The sequence below is a fragment of the Toxotes jaculatrix genome, chromosome 10, assembly GCF_017976425.1.
Source record: "Toxotes jaculatrix isolate fToxJac2 chromosome 10, fToxJac2.pri, whole genome shotgun sequence".
Lineage (NCBI taxonomy): Eukaryota > Metazoa > Chordata > Actinopteri > Toxotidae > Toxotes > Toxotes jaculatrix.
Window position 1 is genome coordinate 2,116,740 of NC_054403.1, and position 19,306 is coordinate 2,136,045.

Consider the following 19,306-nt stretch of genomic DNA (forward strand, 5'->3'; position numbering starts at 1 on the left):
GATGAATGTGTTAGCCTCTGGCCGCTTTATGTCTCTGGATGTCTTTTCTTAAGTAGATTTTAAGGCATCGAAGGATGTTACAGGATTGCATGTAATTTCTGCCTCTTGTACCACAAAAACAGCAAACTCAGTAGGTTTTCCTATTCCTCTTTTTGTTTCCGCTGCTTTGTGACATGACAATTCCAGCAAGGTCTTACCCAGTCAGGGAGTTTTTGGAGCATCTTTTGGTTCTCCTCATAGTCATTTAACACATGAAGTCCTGTCCTGAAGTCTGCTGGATAAGTTCTTGCCTTTATATGTGTATCATATATAAACATAACCAATGTAGAGGTGAATGGTGCCCTCGAGTGTATTGGAATGTGTTCACTAGCTCTGCATCAATCCATTATCTGGAATCGATTTGCCTTGACTTGATAGGCAGGGTAACCAATCAGGTGTTAGGATCCACCCATCCAACTTTGATGGGCGAGTTTGACATGAAATAAATTCATGAAACACTGCAACACAGGACCCTGAAAATAATTCAATCGTGAAATAATTATGTTTTTTACATAAAATGAATTGGTATTTTAATCAATTAATGGCACTTTTAATTACACATGTATTTATTTAATTCCAATTTTAATTAATTCATGACACATTTAATAAATTAAATAATTTATTAAATTAATAATTTATTTAATAAATTAAATAATTTATTAAATGTGTATTTATTTGTGTATGTGTATTTATTAAATGTGTATTTATTTGTTTCATTTTGGCATTTAACATTCTGACATCAAACCTTAAACCCTTAACCTTATGGAGCTTTGACAGGTCACAGTAAAAGTTCTAAGAATTTTCAGTTCACACCTTACACAGTTCTAAAATATCACAGTTCTAAAATTGAAGGTCTGTGACTTAATGTTGTAGAAAATTGAACTCTACATAATTGAACTGTGTCTATGTCACTTAAGATTCCAGATTCCACAACTTAACATTCTAACACTGCAATGCAGCATTCAAGAACTGTAATTGGTCACAGTTCCAGTTCTAACAATCTAGAAGCCTGACTAAACTTTGCTTAATTACAACTTAAAATTATAAGTGTAACTTTATAATCTGTAAGACAATCTTTGAAAATTCCATGTCACTTAAGATTCCAGAACTGTACACAATAATTCTACAATTGTAACCCAACATTCTAGAACTATCACGGGTCACCTTCTAAGAACCTTCTAAAATATTAGTATAATAATAATAGTTCTAACAACCAGTATCCAGTCTCACAAAAAAAGAGAGCTAGCATAAAACAGTACCTTGGATCCAGAGGTCCTCTCACCTTTAGGCATGTCTCCTCAACCCCACTGTCTGTGAAGGCCTTATTGAGGATGAGGATAACAATTTTGAGGTACTCCTTTAACAGCAGAGGCACATGTGGGCAAAATTGCTGCTTCACAAACACATGGTGAGTATGAGGACCACAACATTAACGTTTTGTTTTATTTTCCTACTTAACAGTTTTATATTTAAACAAGATATACAAAAGAAATACAAAAATAGTGCACTACAACTGGACACCCTAACAACTGTACAATACTCAAAGGAGGCCACTCAACAACACTTAATGTGTGGATGACGTCACTAAACCAGAAGCAATGCCACCTGACAATGCCAGTTTCTCTAAGGCATTTGCAGAAAACTCCTCAGTGTCACAGCTGAGCTGACCTATCTGTACATTGTAAGAGTGAGAGCCACATTAGAGAGAAGTGCTTTCCTTGTAATGACTTGTGATAATTACAAGTTGTGCAACAACTTGTGACTGTTAACAAGTATTTTGTTACCAGTCACTGCCAACATTGTTTTGTTGTTGTTGGGTTTTTTTTCCGAAGAACTGCAGTAATGCAGTATGATTGGTTTCCCTTGTTATTGTTTTTAAGAAGTCATTTTTAACCAGAGCTATCGCTGCTTTATGTGTTAAGGTCATATGCAGAATTGCTGTGCTGTCATCTTTACTTTTGCTTTAGTTTCACTTGTGCTTCATTTACAGTAACAACCAAAAACATTTGAGAACATGAAAAAAGTTTAAGTTTACAGAACTGTCATAGAAATATTCTGTAAACACTCAGAACATAATACAAACACTAATGGGTTGGGGATTAAAATATATTGCACAACATGGAGACAATATCTTAGAGGAGTCAGAAGTAAGGATCTGTGTCAAAGAAAGAGCATAAACGCTAACATTTTGGGGTGTTTTGTTTTTTGGGGTTTTTGTTTGTTTGTTTCGGAAAGACTAGAACATGATTGGGCATCTGCCCAAAAACAACCAATGTCCACCAATTCTTGAACTGTCCACATTCTAACATGAGCTGACCACATGTATAATATATCTTATACAAGAGGCCTCTGCTTTGTAATGACTCTGAACATCTAGTGTCATGTTAACATTCCTCAGCTTGCTGTCCTCAAAGCATAGAAACATAAATGAATGAAATAAATAATAAACAGATGACTCATATTCATTTTGCTTTCACTAGACATAATCTGCACTGACTTTGTTTTTAACATGCCACTATAACGATGACAGTAGTGTAGCCTGTTTGTTGAAGGCAGTGGATAAACAAGTTATCCTGTAGTCAAAGTAAAACCATATTATGTGTACTCAATGCATTGTGTTTAACTAGACAATTGTCATCCTAGCAAAACAGTATTTTGAAGTAAAACAGCATTTTGAAGTTAATATAAATAATATTTTTCATAAATGTTAAATGTATTTGAAGAAAAAAGTGGCCACGTTCCTTCCATGATGTAGATGTCACTTTACCATCAAAAGGAACATCAATTTTAGGCCAATGTTTATGATAAAATAAGCCTTTCAAAAATGCTTGACTAAAGATTGAAGACATTTGACTAAACTTAGATGAAAAGGTTTTTAGTTTTCATCAAACAAAGCTACACTAAAACTAGGAATAATTAAATGACTATCTGAGACTAAAAGAATAAAATTCAAACAAAATCTGCTGCCAAAGTTTACACTGTTTCCAAATCAGAGCGCTTTTATTTATGGAGCACTTTCCGCAAACCATACAGACCCTGTATGATACATCGTGTCATACAGGGGCTAACAGCTCCAACACAAAGACGTGAATAGCTGATTTAAAAAACCAGATCACTCAATACAGACTGAACTCACAACAGTTTTAAGATCCCAAGCGTAAAAAAAGGAAGAAAATTGTCTGAAAATTTTGGACTTCAAAACATCTTAATTTACCAATTAAAAAGTATAGCTTATATCATTCAGTGTAATCATACAAATTTTAGCTGTTACACATGTGAAAAGAAGGCAAAGTCAGTAATCCTTTACAGTATGAAGTCTATTCGTTTGATATGCAGGGGTTTTGATTCTGTGCATCGCTGTTTTCTGGAGGAAATCAGAGCTTGGAACAAGGATGGCAAAAAAAGAAAGAGAAGAGCTTTACATTCAATAGCCTCATGGTTACAAACACTCAGAAATCAGTAATGCTGAATTTAAGAACGTTTCCTGGAAAGAAGGAGAAGGCTAACCTGGCAAAATTGAGTGAGTCCTGCATGTTGTATCCTTTCTGGATTTACTATGACAGTGAATGATTATCAAAAGAAATTGCAGAAGAAATCATGACTTAAACTAAGACAGAATGAAAATGCCCAATGAATGTGTCAAAATTCACAACTTCTTTTAACAAATTTAACAAATTGTTAATTTATGGTATGTACAAACTGGTATGTACCACCTCAGACAATAACTCATTTTGATCAGACATGGAGAGCTGGAGTTTTCTTTCTAGAAGATCATTGCTAACTACTGTCACATTGCCATGAACAATGAACTATTAAATGATTTTGTCCCATAGTGCCAGGAGTATTCCTAACAAACCCATATGGCAGGTCCACAGGACTGTGGGCTGGGATGGACCACCAGAGCTATTCAGAAGGTACTCTACCCGAGACCAGGACCCATTATTGGGCAACGGTTCCACTCCCAGTGTCCAGCACATCACGTTATAGATGTCCACTGCTCGAATTGGAGCCGCCCGAACTTTACGCTTGAAGTCTGGATGAAATTAAGTAAACATAATCAGATCTACATCTCAAAGTAATATCCTGATTTTACAATTTATAGTATTTAACTTCACCATAAACAAGTGACCATACTGACAGAAGAGCAATACATGTCATTTCCCCTGCACAGTTCGCTGGCATGGTACAGCCTGCTTTAGACACAGTGGATAACAGGAGAACAGCGTTGTTGCTGAAGGACACTATTCAACGGGATTTTACTTGCTTGATAGATCCCAGGTGGAAATAATGCCCAGACTGTACTATTAAAATATGATTGGTTTGTTACCAGGTCCTGTTGCCAAGAAAAATCCTCTCATGTCAAGGAACTCGTTGTCGTAACCATGCCAGCCATTTTGCCAAGCTGAGGGCTCCCCAGAGTCGTTTTTCCAGTATGGGAGTCTCGCCTTGTTCTGGAGTGAATGAACACACACACAGAGCAGATTTAACACAAGTTCGAGAGAAGTACACAGTAAGGCTTTGTAACGGCTACAAAAATCCCATTACTTGTTACCTCAGTGATAAACCAGCCTGGCTCAGCCACCAGCGTTAGGGGAGAAACAAACTTCCCTCCTCTGTAATGGAAACGTTGAGGGATCTTCTCCCTTGCATAGACACGCATGTTAGGGACCTGAGACAGTGCGGCATACACCTGACATGGCATAACACACACACACACACACACACACAATGTTAATAGAAGGATTATCTGCCATTTTCTAATTTTTATTTTTTCTTCTTATGTTTTTGCTCAGTTTACTGTCAGCTGGAACAAAGTAGAGACACTGAGCTTGGTACATAACTTGAAACGATGTTCCAAGGTTTCCCATTAAATATGATTACAATGACTGATGGTGGCACAATAATCCACTGTCAACAAAGAGGAAAAATTGAAGAGACAGGACAAGGTATCACATAGTTTAAGCATTCGTTAACCTGGACCTAGATGTTTACGATGTCGAAATACCTTATCATTTTCTCTGTGAATCATTTTGTAATCACTCTCCTGGCAGAGCAGAATGCAATTTTGATTCTGATCTCACCTCTTGGTACTTGTCATCTTTGGGCCACAGACTGACCACTGGTCCTCTGTCCATCATCTTGACAATGTCGGACATGTTGATGCTCTTGTCGAGTTCGATGACCTTCTCCATCCACTGGATCTTTGTCATACCATGGTCTGAAAATAGCACAATGTTCAGCTGGTTCACCATGTTCTTCTCCTGCAAGAAGATCACAAGCAACAGAACAACATGAAAACTACGTGAGAGGAAAAGTGTAGCAGTGGTTGCTGTAAGACTAATAACAATAGTGATTATACTAACCTTGATCTTGTTGTTGAGCGTCTGCATAGCAAGATCCAGTTGCTGCACTGCTGTTCTGACCTGATGAGAGTCTGGACCGAAGTGATGGCCCTCCACATCTATTTTCTCATAGTATATAGCTGCCATGTCTGCTTGGCCTGACCTACACACACACACACACACACACACACACTTTCTAAGGTAACTCGTGCTACCATTAGGTTGCTTTGTAAACAGTTAAACTATTGTAAAAAAAAAGGAGACAAAAAAGATGGATTTATAGAATGTAAACCTTTCGGGGCTTGTGATAAGTATGAGAACAAGACATTTTTGAATTTTTTGTATGTTCTGTAGAATTAGATGAGCATTGCTGCTGAGCCTGCACTTCAAAACTGATGACAGATAAACATCATTTCATTTGTCACCTGCAGTACGGTCTGCTGACTAAATTAAATATTCATCCAAACATACAAGAATTTTCACTTGTATTTGTTACATTAATTTTTATCATCAAAGCCTGTGTTCCTTATAGCGACTGTAACTCAATAAAATATTTCATTCTGCATGTCTTTCATCAGTATCACTAAAAAGCGAAGTGTGTTTGTGTGGTTACTTTCCATACATTCAAAGACAAATCAGCTCTACTACAACAGTTGTTCTAAGAACCTGAAATCTTGGTGATTTTAGCCAGATTTAGCTATTAATTTTTTTTTTTAATATTCTTGTTCTAATGTTGCCTAAAAACATCTACACAGTTCTCTTATTACTGATGTAAAGTAACCACGGACGCCTGTCCCACTGTTCAGAATTCAGACATCAACTAACCACTGACACTCCACTGTCCTACTGTTATGACCGAGGAGAACTAATTGTGACTCCCTCAGCTTGCTCATGGACTCACTTCTTCTAATGAGTTGTGACGTTTGGCTCACAAACATCTAGGGCTTATGGGAAATGGTGCTCATTAAATAAAATTTAAAAAAAATGTGGCAGCAGTTATTCTCAAATTAAAAAAAAAATTAGAAAACAGTGATATTAGGTTATATAGGTTATATTAGGATATTACCACCACATTATGTAGTGTGTAGTATTAATAGCATTATTACAAATGTCAGTGGGGTTCTGAATTAGGTTTTATTACGTTTGGAACAGAACAAGGAAGTTATGGTTTCACCTCAGCTCGGTACAGTTTTTAAAGTGTGGTTATTAGAGGCATGCCCTATGCTGCTTGGTTATTTATTACTCTGGGATTTTCTCAGCTTAAATCTCAGTTTTTACTTTTATGGCATTAAAATCACGACTTGAAAGCCCTTCTACATAAATAAATGGCTAAAAGTAAGCATGGGTCAAAGGGCATCACAGGGTACATGACAGGTGCAGGTCATTTTGTTGTTACCTCAGGACGTTGAGAGCATTCTCTATTGAGTCTGTGAGGTTTTTCTCTGATGGGTTGTAGACATATTCTTCACAAAAAGATGGACGGACACCCAGAATCTCTACTTCGCAGCCTGAAGACACACACACACACACACACAGAAAATAACAGCATCATTTACAGACAGTTCCTATAGCAATGATTAGCATTGCACATAGTGGCATACAGTGGCGCGCAGCCCAAGAAAATGTAGATAACCACTTTAGATTTATGTGCACTTTACGTGTATTAATTTGTCTTAAAACATGGTCAGATCTAAGTTACACTAATGAACGAACACTATTTACTATCTATTTTAACTAGTAACACACAAATCATTGTATTGTTCTTGTTCCTATTGTTATTTCTGTGAAACAATCAGTCCACAGTCAAACAAACAGTCTATTAATGGAGACAATTCCATTTTGTGGCCTTAACCCAATTATAAAGTTACAGCATTGTAACTCTTTAGGACAAAGCCAAATTCAATTCAATTCAATTCAATTCAATTTTATTTATATAGCGCCTTCCACAATCAAAATTGTCTCAAAGCGCTTTACAGAGACCCAGAGCCTGACCCCAGAGCAAGCACTTAAGGCGACAGTGGCAAGGAAAACTCCCTTTTAACAGGAAGAAACCTTGAGCAGAACCTGGCTCAGATGGGGGACCCTCCTGCCGATGGCCGGGCTGGGTGAAAGGAGGAAAAGGAGGAAGATAGGACAGCTAGGAATGGAGGAGAGGGGGAGAAAGACATGCAGCATAATACAGACAATGTGGGTCAGTATTTACATTACAGTTAGTGAACAGTTATTTGATAATGTGTGCTCAGCAGATTAGAATTATGAAACAGAGCACGGAGGCAAAAAGCTGTCATGACTGGTAATTATTTACATTACAGTTTGCAAAGAATATTAATCAAATATTTATCTGTAGCAGAACGGAACATTAAACATGTTAGAAATAGATCATTGTAAACAATAAACAGCAGCAGGTGGGTGGAGCCAGGACCATAGGACAAGCAGCTTCGGAGCCAGAGGTACCTGCAGAAAGGTACAGAGAAAGAGAGACCAGAGAGAAACAAGCACAGGACTACGGGACAGAGAGGACACAGAGTTAATGACATGTAATAAAGGCTAATAAATTTGAGAGTGGGTCTGAGGAGAGAAAGAGAAAGAAGAAGAAGTGCGCAGTAAATCATGGGATGTCCCCCAGCAGCCTAGGCCTATAGCAGCATAACTAGGGGATGATTCAGTTGCCTGAGCCAGCCCTACTAAGGGCTATATCCTTAACTGTAACAGTGTCTATAGAGATAATTGTGACTAACTATAAGTTTAATAAATAACTAGGACTGTAACTACAACTAATTATAAGCTTTATCAAACAAGAAGGTTTTAAGCTTCGTTTTAAAATTAGAGAGGGTGTCTGCTTCCCGAACCCAAACTGGCAGTTGGTTCCATAGGAGAGGGGCCTGATAGCTAAAGGCTCGGCCTCCCATTCTACTTTTAGAGATTTTGGGAACCATAAGCAAACCTGCATTCTGGGAACGAAGCAATCTGTTAGGATGATATGGTACTATCAGCTCTTTGAGATATGAAGGAGCCTGGCCATTGAGGGCCTTATATGTAAGGAGAAGGATTTTAAAATCAATTCTGGATTTTACAGGAAGCCAATGAAGAGAAGTTAGTACAGGAGTAATGTGATCTCTCTTGCTAATTCCAGTCAGTACTCTCGCTGCAGCATTTTGGATCAGCTGGATGCTTTTTAGAGAGTTAACTGGGCATCCTGATAATAGGGAATTACAGTAGTCCAGCCTAGAAGTAACAAAAGCATGGACTAATTTTTCAGCATCACTCTGCGACAGAATGTTCCTAATCTTACTGATATTGCGCAGGTGAAAGAAGGCGGTCCTAGAGACTTGTTTTATATGTGAGTTAAAGGACAGATCCTGATCAAAAATAACTCCAAGGTTCCTCACAGTCGTACTGGAGGCTAAATTAATGCCATCCAGAGTAACTATATGATTAGATAAACTGTTTCTGAGGTGTTTGGGACCAAACAAAATAACCTCAGTTTTGTCTGAATTCAGAAGAAGAAAGTTACAGGTCATCCAGGCCTTTATGTCTTTAAGACATGCCTGAAGTATGGTTAACTGATCTGTTTCGTCTGGTTTCATAGATAAATATAGCTGGGTATCATCCGCATAGCAATGGAAATTTATTCCATGCTTCCTGATAATATTGCCTAGGGGAAGCATGTATAAGGTGAACAGTATCGGTCCAAGCACAGAACCCTGTGGAACTCCATGACTTACTCTGGTATATATGGAGGGATCATCATTAACATGAACAAACTGGTATCTATCTGATAGATATGATTTAAACCAGCCTAGTGCTGTTCCTTTAATCCCAATAACATGTTCCAATCTATCCAATAGGATATTATGATCAATGGTGTCAAATGCAGCACTAAGATCTAGCAGGACAAGTATAGAGACGAGTCCATTATCTGATGCTATAAGAAGGTCGTTGGTAACTTTCACCAGTGCTGTCTCTGTGCTATGATGAACTCTAAATCCTGACTGAAAAACTTCAAACAAACCGTTCCTATGTAGATGGTCACACAACTGAGTTGCAACAGCCTTTTCAAGAATTTTAGAATTAAAGGGGAGATTGGATATAGGTCTATAGTTTGCCAAAATGTCAGAGTCCAGAGAAGGCTTTTTAAGTAAAGGTTTGATAACTGCAACCTTAAAAGCCTGTGGGACATATCCTGTAACCAACGAGAGATTTATCTGATCTAATATGTGAGTGCCAATCAAAGGCAACACATCTTTAAGAAGTCTGGTCGGGATAGGATCCAAAAGACATGTTGATGATTTAGATTTAGAAACTATTGAAGTCAATTCAGCTAGATCTATGGGAGAGAAACAGTCTAACGACAAATCAGGACTGGCAGACATTTCTAAAGATGCTGTTCTAGACATACCTACATCATTAACAGTTGTAGGCAGGATGAGATGGATTCTGTCTCTAATGTCTACTATTTTGTTGCTAAAGAAGCTCATAAAGTCATTACTAGTGAGAGCTAGAGGGATGGATGGTACAACAGAGCTATGGCTCTTTGTCAGCCTGGCTACAGTGCTGAAAAGAAACCTAGGGTTGTTCTTGTTTTCCTCTATTAATGATGAGTAATAGGCAGTTCTTGCCTTACGAAGGGCTTTTTTATACGTTATAAAGCTGTCTTTCCAGGCTAGGCGGAATTCCTCTAAATTAGTGGATAACCATTTCCTTTCCAGCTTTCGTGATATCTGCTTTAAAGTACGTATTTGTGAATTGTACCATGGAGCTAGCTTCCTCTGATTACTGACCTTCTTTTTCAAAGGGGCAACAGAGTCAAGGGTTGAACGCAATGAAGCAGCAGTATTATCAACTAGATAGTCTATATCTGCTGGAGTAACGTTTAGGCCATTGCCCTCTGTAAGACTGGCACATGGCAGCGGAGATAATAAAGATGGAATAGCTTCCTTATATTTGATAACAGCATTATCAGACAGAAATCTACAGTAGTTAATTTTTTTCTCAGATGCTGTGCAGTTCATTATTGTAAATTCAAATGTTACTAAAGAATGATCAGATAAAACAGGGTTCTGAGGGAATACTGTCAAATATTCAGCTTCTATGCCATAGGTTAGTACAAGATCAAGGGTGTGATTAAAACAGTGAGTTGGTTTGTTAACATTTTGTAAAAAGCCAATTGAGTCTAATACTGAATAGAAAGCAGTCTTAAGGCTGTCATTGTGGGTATCGACATGAATATTAAAGTCGCCCACTATAATTACTCTATCCGTACTAAGCACTAAATCAGATAAAAATTCAGTGAATTCAGACAAAAACTCTGAGTAAGCAGCAGGTGGACGATACACCACAGCAAATAGTACTAGTTTTTCTGTCTTCCAATTTGGATGTGAGAGGCTGAGGATAAGGCTTTCAAATGTACTATATTTCGGCTTAGGTCTAGGATTAATTAATAAACTTGAGTGGTAGATTGCTGCCACTCCTCCTCCTCGGCCTGTGCCTCGAGGAATGTGATAATTAATATGACTAGCAGGGGTTGACTCATTTAGACTGACATACTCTTCCTCCTGCAGCCAGGTCTCAGTCAGACAGAATAAATCAATCTGCTGATCCATTATCAAATCATTCACTAACAGAGATTTAGACAAGAGAGATCTAATGTTTAATAGCCCACATCTGATTGTGGTGTTTTTAGGTTCAGATGCTTTTGTAGTATACATTTTTTTGAGGTTTTTATGAGTAACACCTCTTGCATTTTTTAATTTATGCACTTTTTGTTGACGGGGAGCAGACACAGTCTCTATAGGATAAAGGGAATCGTTAGAATGGTAGGAATAATAAGAATCATGAGAATCATGGGTGGGTGACAGCTCTAGAGAAACTGCAGAGAAGCGTGTAGGACTGCAACTCTGCATCCTGGTCTCAACTCTGGGTTGTCATGACTTTGGTTTTCTAATGAAATCTGTCATATTTCTAGATATGAGAGCTGCACCATCCAAAGTTGGATGGATGCCGTCTCTCCTAATCAGACCAGGTTTTCCCCAAAAAGTTTTCCAGTTATCAATGAAGGCCACGTCGTTTGCTGGACACCACCTAGACAGCCAGCGACGGAATGAAGACATACGGCTAAACATGTCATCACTGGTCAAATCGGGCAGGGGTCCAGAGAACACTACAGAGTCCGACATTGTTTTGGCAAAGTTACACACCGACTCCACATTAATTTTAGTGACCTCCGATTGGCGTAATCGGGTGTCATTACCGCCGACGTGAATAACGATCTTACCAAAGGCAGCATAATATTAATGTAACAAATATACACAACTATAATCTGTGAGCACTCGTTGTAGGGGCACCACTGTCCAATTCAGGGACAGAAATTAAAATTTTTGTTTCTGAATTTTACATTGCAAACTTAATCTGTCTAATATCTGAAGCTGTGACTACCGATTCAAGAGAGCTGGTTCTCTATTGCACAGTAACGCACTCAAGGTCTCAAGGTATATGATTTTATTAACTACTTTCTACTCTACAGGGGATAGAATGCCACAGATAAATGAAATAGAGTAAAGAGATAATTATAACTGAGGTAATGAGTACTGTATAGAATTGGGTGGTGGTGAAGGATGCTGTGTTTACGTCGTGGACGAGTGTGGAATTGGTAATCTACAGTTTAATAAATAAATCTTAAATATTAACTATATGTGAGGGTTGAGTTAGGCTTAGAGGCCTGGCTGGTTTAGGTTTGTAACTCCACCCACTAATGGGTAGGAATAGATATGCCCGTCTTTAAAAGGCCAGGTGAGGGTGCAGCACTTCCTCTGTGTCTGAGGCCTCCTGTGAGCAGTGCTTTGGCCTGTGCAGATCTGTGCAGTCCTGTGAGCCTGTAGGTTATTGATGCCATGCTTAAGTGAAACACTGAGGGTTGCACCTTGTTGAGCCTTATCCACTGAACCAGGCAGAGCCAGGGGATTCCATAGTGGGCTACCACATGTCCTTAAGCCCAGATCCAGACTGCTGCTTTGCCTAAGTGGTTCTTTTACTTGCTAGCCGCACTTACTTTACACCATAATACATACATAAGTATTCACAGCCTTTGCCATGAAGCTCAAAATTGAGCTCAGGTGTATCCTGTTTCCACTGATCATCCTTGAAATGTTTCTACAGCTTAACTGGAGTCCACCTGTGGTAAATTCAGTTGATTGGATTTGGAACGGCACACCCCTGTCTATATAAGGTCCCACAGCTGACAGTGCATGTCAGAGAACAAACCAAGCATGAAGTCAAAGGAACTGTCTGTAGAGACAGGAGACAGGATTGTCTCGAGGCACAAATCTGGGGAAGGGTACAGAAAAATTTCTGCTGCTTTGAAGGTCTCAATGAGCACAGTGGCCTCCATCATCTGTAAATGGAAGAAGTCTAGAACCACCAGGATTCTTCCTAGAGCTGGCTGGCCGTCTAAACTGAGCAATCGGGGGAGAAGGACCTTAGTCAGGGAGGTGACCAAGAACCCGATGGTCACTCTGTCAGAGCTCCAGCGTTCCTAACATAACGAAACGTGGAAAAAGTGAAGCACTGTGAATACTTTCTGGGTGCACTGTAATACATGGCAACACTGAAATTGGTTCCTCTATGATGAACAGAAGAGGAAAAGCACGATTCATTAACTTTGTAGTATATGATCTGAACCAATCATCACATAGTATGAGAATTATTATCCAGAATTATCCAGACAAACATAATGAGTAATTTCTGCTACTATCTGTAAGTATTACCCATTTACCAGGGTTATCTGTTGGCTAATGTGACATAAACTGTTAGGTTTAGGCACTAGATGTCAGTGTGACTCCATGGGAGATGTTGATCCAAATCCCCAGATATCTATCTTGGTTTCTGGCACCTACAAACATGGTTGTTGCACACTGTTATTTGACTAAATTTATAGAATATTATTAACCAGGTTGTAGGTTAGTCACACATCAAACATTACTTTATTCCTAAACCAGGGTAAGAGCTTACAAACCAGTCTCAGTTTTAGCTCAGGAATGTAGAATTTATTTAATTTATGGTAGGAGGAGGAGGAGGAGACCTGTGTTTTGTCAACTGGAACTTCCCCACAGGGAGTGAGATAAAGCATGAGAGGGAGGAGGGTGTTATGTAATTCATTTGGTCCATATGCTCAAAAGAAGATTTCACATCTTAGTGATAATTAAATCTACTACATAATGACTTCAAAGAAAATCTCGCTTCTGGAGTGGTCCAGTCAGACCCCAGACCCGAATCTAACAATGATGCTGTGGAATGAGCTCAGAGAGACATCCTGAGACTATGTCTGTGGGGGTTCCACCAGTTATTAAAATCAAGCGTTCACTTACTGTCTCCCCCTGCACTGTGGATGTTTAATGGGTGTGTTCAATAAAGACATGGAAGATTATAATAAAAAAAAGATAATTAATTAATGTCAGTTATTAATAATTATTAATTAAATTTGTCTGTTAATTTAAGCACATTCAGTTTATCTGTTCTTGTGGCTTAAAGATCAGATCACATTTCATGACCAGTTATTGCAGAAAACCAACTTGTTCCAAAGGCTTCACACACTTTTTTCCTGCCACATGAAATTCTTACCCTAACTTTAAACTTTATCATTGGGCATTTGTGCTCAGGAGACTGACTTAGTGGTTCAGAAATTTTCTCATAAAGACTTAAAATGAAGGACATACAGTAACACCCCTTCTATGGCCGACTCCAGATGGCCCAGGTTTTTCAGGGTGGTCCCTGTGAAAGTCTCTGATGAGAGTAGGGTCATGGACATGGAAGGTGGGATGGATTCTCCTGGGGAGATTCTTGGGAGTCTTGGGGAGTTTGAGTCTGACAGCCAGAGGATTAATAATCTTGGACACAGGAAAGGGCCCAACAAAACAAGGTGCCAACTTACGAGACTGCACTCTCAAGGGTAAGTCTTGGGTTGACGGCCAGACTAGATTGCTGGGTCTGTAGTTTGGGGCAGTTCTGTGATGATATGTGGCCATTTTGCAGCGCTCCGAGTTCCTTAACAGCACCTGGCGGACCAGGCACATCTACATCGGCAAACCAGAACCCAGGCCGATGGCACCTTGATCTCCTTCTCCATGACTGAGAACAGGGAGGGTTGGTAGCCATAGGCACACTGAAAGGGAGACAAACCAGTGGAGGAACAAAGCAGAATGTTATGGGCATATTTCACCCAAATGAGATGCTTACTCCATGTGGTGGGGTTCTCCAGCTCTTGGTTGAGCCGTTCTGACTGTCCGTTGGTCTGGGGGTGGTAACCAGAGGAGAGACTGACTGTGGGAACAGAACTCCTTCCAGAATTGAGAGGTGAACTGAGGCCCCCTGTCAGAGACTACATCCCTGGGAAAATCATAGATGCGAAACACATGGCAAAGCACAGTCTCTGCCGTCCCCTTAGCAGAGGGGAGTTTGGGCAAAAGAATGAAGTGAGCCATTTTAGAAAAACGGTCAACCACAGTCAGTATGGTGGTGTTACCTTCAGAGGTGGGCAGTCCAGTAACAAAGTCCAGGGAAATACGGGACCACGGTCAACACGGTACAGAAGACGTTGCAGGAGGCCAGTCACTGGGCGTCGAGAAGACTTGTTACAGGCACAGGAGAGATCAGAGGGGACAAACAACTGGTTTGGGGGGCACCCGTCCAGGACTTGCACAGACTCTAAGGCCTGTCTCTCTACTGCCAAGGTAACTGCACCGACCCCAAATGAAGGCAGCAAAATGTTAGTGGGCTCCTTAGGGCTCGGGCCAGTGTCATACAGACAAGACAGAGCATCTGATTTGGCATTCTTGGACCCAGGATTATAGCACACATTAAATTTGAATCTTTTGAAGAACAGAGGTTATTCCAGGTTCTTGTGATCCGTCCACACAAGAAACGGTAGCTCCACCCCTTCCAACCAGTGTCTCCACTCCTCCAGAACCACTTTGATGGCTAGCAGCTCCCAGTCCCCAACGTCATAGTTCCTTTCTGCAGGGGAAAGTTTGAGGGGCAACCCCAGAAATTATTGATTGAGACATGGGATTCACACTTCTCTGCTTTGACGCACAGTTAGTTGTCCAGGAGATGCCAGAGGACTGCACGGACATGTTCACTGTGAGTTTCCTCATCCGGGGAGAAGACGAGGATATCATCCAAGTAGACAAACACAAACATGTTTAGCATTTCCCTGGGGACATCATCAACTAGGGCCTGAAACTCAGCTGGAGCATCAATTAATCCAAAAGGCATCACCAAGTATTCATAGTGACCACTAGGGGTATTGAACGCAGTCTTCCACTTGTCGCCCTCCCTAATTCTAACCAGGTGATAAACATTGCGTAAGTCAAGCTTTGTGAACACCTTGGCTCCTTTCAACAATTCAAAGGCAGAGGAAATTAAGGGGAGGGAGTTCCTGTTTTTAATGGTGATGTTGTTAAGCCCAGTGTAGTCAATGCAGGGACAAAGAGTCTTGTCTTTCGTATCCACGAAGAAGAAACCAGCTCACCCTGGGGATGAGGAAGGATGAATGATCCCTGCCACCAATGTGGACTCGATGTCGACATGGCCTGCATCTCTGGTCCACACAGTGAGTAGAGGCACCTGGGCTGAAGGAATCTCAGAAGGAGAAGCAGACTCTTCACAGGGGAGGAAACGTCCTTTACACCCCTCACCTGAAGAACACCTTTGTTCCCATTGTCCAGTCTATCAGTGGGTTGTGTCGTAATAGCCATGAGTGACCCAAGATTACGGGGTGTAATGGGGCCCTGAATATGTGAAAACTTAAAGCCTCTGTGTGGTGGACAGGGAAGGTTACTTCGATAGCTTGAGTCATGTGGGTTACCCGGTCCATGAATTCTGTGACTAACGCTGAATCCACCAACACAGCCTGTTTAATGGAAAAAGAGGAAGAAGTGAGGGTAGCCATGGGCAAGGAGCGAGAGGGACCAGAAGAAAATGTGATTCCGCTCACCAGTGTCCTCTGGTTCACTGATGAGCCTGATCTTTTACTGGACCTCCTGGCCTCCTGTGGCAAGAGTATGCAGGCAGTTCCTGGAGGATGAAGGAATTGATACCACTGACTGGCCCCCATGCTTGCCTGACCTAAATCCAATAGAACACCACGGGACATTATGTTTCGGTCCATCCAGCGCCGCCAGGTTGCACCTCAGACTGTCCAGGAGTTCAGTGATGCTCTGGTCCAGATCTGGGAGGAAATTCCCCAGGACACCATCTGTCATTAGGTGCATGCCCCAATGCTTTCAGGCATGCATACAAGCACATGGGGGCCATACAAACTACTGAGTACCATTTTGAGTTGCTGCAGTGAAATTTCAGCAAAATGGACCAGCCTGCTGCATTATTTTTTCACGTTGATTTTCGGGGTGTCTTTGAATTCAGTCTTTAGGTTGTTAATTTTCATTTCCATCAACGATGTGGTATCCTTTCATTCCTAACACATTACCCAGTCCATATCAGTATAGATATCTGGCATGATTTTTTTCCCATTGGGATCTGATGTGTTTTTAAAGTGTTCCTTTTATTTTTTTGAGCAATGTCGGAACACAGGACGGCAGTCCTGTGAGGCAAAAAGGCAAAAACCGCAAGGAGAACAAACCAGAAAACAAAACACACAAGGGTAACACAACGAATAAATGCTGGAACGCTTGACTCTACATACAAATATGATCTGGCACAGACAAAGGGGAAGACAAGACTTAAATACACTAGGGGGCAGGAAGAACAATTAAACACTGGTGAAACCCATAAAGTGATGTGGCAGGTTAAACAGAACTGGAGGGAAAACACCGGAGGGCAGGAAGTGAATTTAGAACTAAACAGACAGGAAAAGATTTCAAAATAAGACATGAACCAAACATAAAAGGCAACATAAGAGAACAGAGTCATCAGACCGGACTTAAGGGCTAGACATGACAAACACTGAATGAACGAAGGATTCATCTTGTTCATGTTATTTTTCAGCTTTGTCACTGCTCCATCACTGTTTAAATGTCTGCACGTAAAGAGAGCTGAGGTGTGTATACAAAAAATTTATGTCACAGTCCAACAAGTTCAATGAGAGTTTGCATGTCATGTGATTAAACTGATTTTTAAAATTCTACTTTTAGCTTCTGCTTCAAGCAGAGAAGAACAAAAGGCATACATAATCCAGTTCTGCCTTCATCAGTGTGTAATCATCTCACATCAAGCTGGAGTTAACCATCATCAGTAGGTTTGAAGACTTGATTGATTGATATTCTGCACAGTATATTGTGGTTTCAGTACAGATCCCACTACAGCCACAGAGCTAGCGCCTATTCTGCACTTCACAACACTTTTCATGGCCAGGCCTTTAAACTAACATCAGACAAATGCAGTGATATTTTTAGATTTAGATTGTAACTTTACCCACATTTGGAAGGTATGAGTGATCTGAGTACACTCAGTTTTATTACTGGTGATAACATCGGAACATATACAGTGAGGCTTGCATAGACATAAACATTACTGCCTTATATGTGACTACAAACCACTATTAAATAATCTAACTTCTTACCTTTGTTGTGTTGTCACTATTCTCTAAAAAGGAGAAAACAGACTTGAAGAAGAATAAAAATATACTTGTTGGGTTGTGTTGCACATGTAATCTATTATGTGGCCTGTATAGGGAGATGGATTGTCAGATGTTCTATCAACAGAATGTTTCTGTCAGATGACTGAAAAACACTCCTGAAACACTTTCTGTGTAGACACTCATAAAATAGGTATCTTGCCTTTGCAGTTTTTGGAATGACAGACTGCTTAATTTGAGTGTTCAGGGGTTGAGGGTTAGCAATGATTGTGCTCACCAGGCCAGTAGTACATGAAAACCTTCTTTCCAAGTTTCTGCAGGGTGACCCATAATGGCTCTGATCCATCCCACCAAAGAGGCAACCGGCTGTCAGGATTGGTACCAATCAGAAACTCCTTCTTGGAGGCTTCGTCCCACATGTAGTTTCCAGTCATCTGGTGAGCATCACAGTGACGGCCTGACAAAAACCAACACAGATAACAAAAATAGCATAGTCTGAGTATCCAAAGCCTGATGTGCCGTATCCTTCTGTGCCACAGAGCTCCAATTTGTCTAAAACTAATAAAACATTAGAGTGAGCCTCACTGATGCTTCAATGTTCTCTCATTACCATAACACAGAAATGATTTTTTTCAGAAATTATTGAGCCTATACATAAACGAAGCTATATATATTTGTGAGCTATTTTTTACATCTTCAGTGGGAATCAGTGGGCTTGGAGCTGAGAGCCATGGACAAAGTACTGAAGTCAGAAAGTACTGAGAGACACATGGTTGAATTGATCATGGCAAAGTAAGTAGAATGAGGCTAAAGCAAAAGAGTCAGCATCAAACATGACCAGCATGAGGATAAGGGGAGGTGAATGTCAATGAATTGGATCCATTTGTCACACACACACATACACACAGATCCAGTTCATTGTGTGTTCATTGTGCATGTGTGTGTCACCAGCCAGTATCTCCTTTCAAAAGGAGAGTGAGTCCCATCAAAACACACACATCAGCACATCAGCAGGAGGCAGGCTCCAAAGCTCTCATCCCATTGGTCAGGATAGGCTGTTGTTTTTAGGGCTTAGTAAGACAGGGGTCTGCCGCACACAGGCATGCTTGACACACACACACGGACAGACCTTTTTTCCACCAAGCAGTGAAAATCTCAAACCATGTCCATCTCACCAGGTCACCATCCTGAGTCCCAGAGACTCTACACTTGTGTGTCCCACTTCTATTTTTCAGTCAGTCCCCTTTCTGCCATGACAGATTTATAAACTGTATAAAAAAAAAAGAAAATATCCACATGCTTCTTTCCACCTGGATATTTCCAAATGACCTATTTT

The 19,306-nt window shown here is 40.3% G+C and overlaps 1 protein-coding gene across 1 annotated transcript in view; it reads right to left on the reverse strand.

Annotated features, from left to right (window-relative positions):
* Positions 1 to 3,740: 3,740 nt before the first annotated feature.
* The window catches only part of enpp6 (ectonucleotide pyrophosphatase/phosphodiesterase 6), a 28,629-nt gene continuing 13,063 nt past the window's right edge, over positions 3,741 to 19,306 (reverse strand). Inside the window, exons 2-8 of the mRNA XM_041048573.1 lie at positions 18,248 to 18,427; positions 6,778 to 6,889; positions 5,403 to 5,544; positions 5,121 to 5,300; positions 4,592 to 4,729; positions 4,367 to 4,490; positions 3,741 to 4,072 (exon numbers count right to left, since the gene is read on the reverse strand). Of these exons, the coding sequence (XP_040904507.1) occupies positions 3,852 to 4,072; positions 4,367 to 4,490; positions 4,592 to 4,729; positions 5,121 to 5,300; positions 5,403 to 5,544; positions 6,778 to 6,889; positions 18,248 to 18,427 (1,097 nt within the window). The 3' untranslated portion in view covers positions 3,741 to 3,851. The remainder of the gene's footprint in view (positions 4,073 to 4,366; positions 4,491 to 4,591; positions 4,730 to 5,120; positions 5,301 to 5,402; positions 5,545 to 6,777; positions 6,890 to 18,247; positions 18,428 to 19,306) is intronic.